We start from the raw sequence: 4,966 nt of genomic DNA, 5'->3' as shown, positions 1-4,966 counted from the left end.
GTGCTTTATAAGTACTAATAAACAGCCAATATGCTAGTAATATGCATGCTAATAAGCAACTAGATTAATAGTGAGAATTGGTCCTTAAAATAAAGTGTTACCAAATGAAATAAAAAAAGTGTAATTTGTTGTAAATATTCATAATTGTTATAAAATGTATAATAAAATATAATTTACATGTTTCAGTAAACACACACACACTCACACTCGGAGTAAATTCTTGTAATAGTCAAGTCACCTTTATTTCTATAGCACTTTATACAATATATTGTGCCAAAGCAGCTTTACAGTGTTAAAGAGGAAAAACATTTTTCAATAATGCAAACAAAATTCTGCTGTAAAGCAGCTCTAAAAAGACAAACACACACACACACACACACACATATATGTAATGTTTATTTTATATTTATTTATTTAAATACATAAATAATTACAATATTTCATGTATCATGTAATTATTGTAATTTTTACATGCTCTCTCTATATATATATATATATATATATGATATAAATTATATGAATATAAATATATACATGTACATGTACATTTTGTAAATGCGTGTAAATATTTTCCAAATATATGCTGTACGTGTGTATATTTATATATACATAATAAATATACACAATACACACCATAGTGACCATCTTACTGATGGTCCGATCTAGAGGCGTCTTCGGACAGAGCTCCGATGCGGGAACCATGGTGGGTGAGTACGATCCATGTCTAAATGTATGTATATATAAATATATATATATATTATTTGTTTTTTAAACTTTTTTAAAAAACGCTCAAAGGACTTCACATCATGTATAAATAAAATCCAACATATATATATATGACAATATATTTATATAATAACAATTTATATAATTTATGTATAATTTGAATTAAATATAACAAATATATTTAACGTATTTCACATTATTAAAGATAAATGTTAAAATCCAACCAAATTTGAATCAGTTAATTTCAACAACACTGATTCATTAAGTCGCACTGCAGTATACAGTGTCAGCATTTGAGTATTAAACATTGTCTCGATGGTAACGTGCATTGACAGGTGTCACATCTGTGGGAGGAGCTCACCTGGATGCAGCAGTGCATCAGTCCTGCACACGCCTCCAGTTCCTGTACGCTGCAGACGCGCCTCAAACTGCTGCAGGCGGCTGCGCAGCTGCAGGTGAAGTCTACAGTCACTAGGGATGTAAAAATACATCATAATAACCAAATCTCAAAGAATTGCAATCAAACTGTTGTTAGAGTTGAGATTTATTTACACTGTAACATATATCTTGCGGTAAAGTTTCTGTTTTTGGATTATTCTGCAGGCGCTCCTCGGCACAGTGGATCTGGGGCAGGTGTATTTTGAGCCCATCAGGGACAAGCACGGTAACGCGGTGTTGGTGCTGATGAAGGACATGAGCGCATGCACGCCGCTGGAAGGCGTACGCTGGATTCCCGTCAGTAAATTCCAGCTGCAGCACAGGTCTTCCTCTTCTTCATCAGACGAGCCCAGCACACTGGAGTCGCTTCTTACCACACTGCATGTGAGTGCTTTAAACACTAAAACACCGGTGCATCATGAATGTGGCGCAAGTCCCGTTTAGCACCATGATCAATGAAAATCTTACTTTAATGAAGTCTCTTCTGCTCACCAAGGCTGCATTTATTTGATAAAAAATACAGTAAAAATAGTAATATTATGAAATATAATTACAATTTAAAATATTGGCTTTCTAGTGTAATATCTTGTAAAATATAATTTATTCCTGTGATGCAAAACTGAATTTTCAGCATCATTACTCCAGTCTGTCACATGATCCTTCAGAAATCATTCTAATATGCTGATTTGCTGCTCAAGAAACATTTCTGAGTATTATTAATGTTGAAAACAGTTGTGCTGCTTGGATCATGTGACACTGAAGACTGGAGTAATGATGCTTAAAATTCAGCTTTGATTACAAGAATAAATTACATTTTACAATATATTCACAGAGAAAACAGTTCTTTTAAACTGTAATAATATTTCACAGGATTAGTGTTTTTACTGTATTTTTCAGCACATAAATGAAGCCTTGGTGAGCAGAAGAGACTTCACTAAAAACATTTAAAAATCACAGTAATGTTTTCAAACTTTTGACAAGTACTGTATGTATCTTAAAACTCATTTAGAATAATAAGAAACATAAATTCAGTCTATTGTGTCCAAACTTCTGAATTTGGAGTCATTTTCTTGCCCCGGTGCTTCGTGCCCAGTTTGACGTCAAACATCATTGACTTTCTAGAGTCTCGTTATTGACGTCAAGCCTGGAGTGACTCATTTTGATGCGCAATATGAATTTGAAACAACTTTGAAAAATGAAGGAAATAGCATAATTTGGGTGAGCAAATGCTTTACCTCAACAGGTTTCAGACTCTTAGCCTGAAAATCAGTGGAAAAAAACATTTAGCTGCCGCTAGCTTCTGTGTTCCCCGCTCTTGTTCCTGGAGTGCAGTGAATTGTGGGAGTATAACAGTAGCATTGTTCATTTGATGATTTAGTCTGAGCGCTGTAAACTTTTCACCCGCTGCTGATCGTGTGTTTGGAACGGCTCCGGCTCAGGAACATCAGCCTTGGTGTCAAAATGATGTTTTGTCTGAGCGGCTCAGATTTTCCCTGCGGTGAAGCTGTGTGCGTGTGTGTGTGTGGTGAAAGTGGGTTCCACAGCTCAACAACCACATGGCTCCAGAGTCAGTCTCTCTAAACTCAAATAGTTTAGAAATGATAAACGTGGGTCAATTTCAGGCTATTGCAGGAAGTTCTTCATACCTCTGTGTATATATATATATGTGTGTGTGTGTGTGTTAGTGAGAGTTTACCCATTTCTCCATTCCATATCATTCAGACTGCACACAGAATGTTCCAGACACTGTATATCCAGTCCGATGATTTTGAAGTCGTATTTCACCTTAAAATCAAAAGAAAAATAAGAAATATATAGACATATATAGAAATATAAAGGCATTATTTAAGATGTTTCGATTGGGACAGTATTTCATTATAATTAAACCCATCTTGTCCTTACTACTGTAATGTTTTTTTTAGTAATTAATTTGTCCTGTTATTATATAAAATATAAATGTTATATAAAATAATATTTTTGTATTAGTCTAAATTAAAAGCAGTTCATCAAATATACCACAATATGCATAATACTTTACTTATGTGTGTGTGTGTGTGTGTATAATATATATAGCATGTGGATGGGTGACATTAAGACAAGAGCATGCGGAGCAGAATGGACTGAGTGTTGCATGAGGGACCAATATATATATTAGTTCAAATTTTTTTTATTAATAATTAAAATAAAATAGATATTAATTTTTCTATAGTATATTTTTTGCATTTTGCAATGTGTAAATACTTCACAAATATTTCCCTCACATTATAGTAGTAAGAATAAAAAGTATTTAATAGTCAAAAAAGCAAAATAATCTTAAAAGTAGGTATCAATTTTTTTAAGAAAAATAAGTGCAAATCAGTCAGTCTTGGTTTTTATTTTGCAATATCGTCCATTTGGCTGTTAATTTTCTTGACGTAATGGAAAAAGCTGAAAATGCTGATATGAGTTGAGATATTTTATTTCCCTTTCCCAGGTGAACGGTCAGTTATTCATGTGTTCAGAAATATTTTACCAGGAATAACCAATCAGAATGAAGTATTCCAGAGAAGCATTAATAACACGTCATGTTTATTTCACTTGTTTTTGGGATGAATTTGGACCTGGGCGTGTTCTAGACAGGGTTGACGAGATTGGCGTTTTCTAATGAGCTCTTGGTGTGCAGGAGAAGCTGGCGTATCACCGGCGCAGCAGGAAGTGTCTGTCTCCGGGCCTGTATCTGGGATACCTGAAGCTCTACACCTCAGTGGACCAGATCAGGATGCTGGTGTCACACAAACACCCAAACGTGCTGTGCCACGTCAAAATACGAGACAACGGCCACGTCTCCAGGTATGATGCGTTCATGGTTGTGTTATGCATGCAGATGTCGTTATATACGTGTGTAAAGCCCCATTCACACCAAGAACGATAGCTATAAAGATAACGATATTAGCGTCCACACCAGCGAACGATATCGTCTGTTTATTCTAAGCGCATGCGCGTCTGCCGCTTTAAATTCTTGAGCTCATTATAGCAGGATGGATTTTGATTGGCTGTCAATGTTTTTATCATTCATCAGCTGGAAAAAGCGCTTGCTTGGGCGGTTAGAGCGACTGAGTGGAGCGCACGTCCATAGAGCGGAAAACGTAGCGGAGCGTCACACCGCTCCGCTTCGCTCACATGCTCTGGTGTGGACTCTGCCGTTCTTTAGTATTGAGAACGATTTTTAGAACTATATCTTTATCGTTATCTTTATAGTTATCGTCCTTGGTGTGAACGGGGCTTAAGAATTATATGTGCTCTTTTTGTAGGGAAGAATGGCAGTGGCTTCAGTCGCTGAGTTCACTGGAGGACAGCGCGATGGTTTGTGACGATGTCCAGAGCGCTCCACATCGCCTCCTACTGGACCTGCGGACCGCTGCTAAAGATTTACTCTCCTACATCAACATTCCCAACCACCAGGTGCGCACATTCACACATGCACACAAAGACACGCAATTAGTTTGATTGCACAAGCAAATTAATGCCATTTATGTGGGAATTTAGTAAATCAGGGCCACACAGCATGAAATACACACATTTACATACATGACACAGATGAAACGCACGCCCGCTCGCCTGTTTTGTGTGTATTGTGTGTGTAAATGGAAAATCTATGGAAATTTCTACACTGAAAAAAATTTGGTATAGGAAATTGCTAGCAGATTTCACAAATAATTACAAAGAAATGACAAGTAACACACTGAATTAAATGTGATTTTTTTTTTAAGTAGAAAGTCTGAAATTGTGTTTTTTGCAAAACATACTCCAATAGACATAATTT

General features: G+C 36.0%; 1 protein-coding gene across 1 annotated transcript in view; it reads left to right on the top strand.

Annotated features, from left to right (window-relative positions):
• LOC107667117 (ankyrin repeat and fibronectin type-III domain-containing protein 1-like) overlaps positions 1-4,966 on the top strand; it is a 95,660-nt gene that overhangs the window by 83,504 nt on the left and 7,190 nt on the right. The window contains exons 16-19 of the mRNA XM_016458702.1: positions 1,062-1,181; positions 1,330-1,548; positions 3,827-3,993; positions 4,455-4,605. Coding sequence (XP_016314188.1) covers positions 1,062-1,181; positions 1,330-1,548; positions 3,827-3,993; positions 4,455-4,605 — 657 coding nt within the window. The remainder of the gene's footprint in view (positions 1-1,061; positions 1,182-1,329; positions 1,549-3,826; positions 3,994-4,454; positions 4,606-4,966) is intronic.

Source organism: Sinocyclocheilus anshuiensis, unplaced genomic scaffold (assembly GCF_001515605.1).
Source record: "Sinocyclocheilus anshuiensis isolate Anshui unplaced genomic scaffold, SAMN03320099.WGS_v1.1 scaffold415, whole genome shotgun sequence".
Taxonomy (NCBI): domain Eukaryota; kingdom Metazoa; phylum Chordata; class Actinopteri; order Cypriniformes; family Cyprinidae; genus Sinocyclocheilus; species Sinocyclocheilus anshuiensis.
This window is presented reverse-complemented; position numbering and strand designations above follow the sequence as displayed.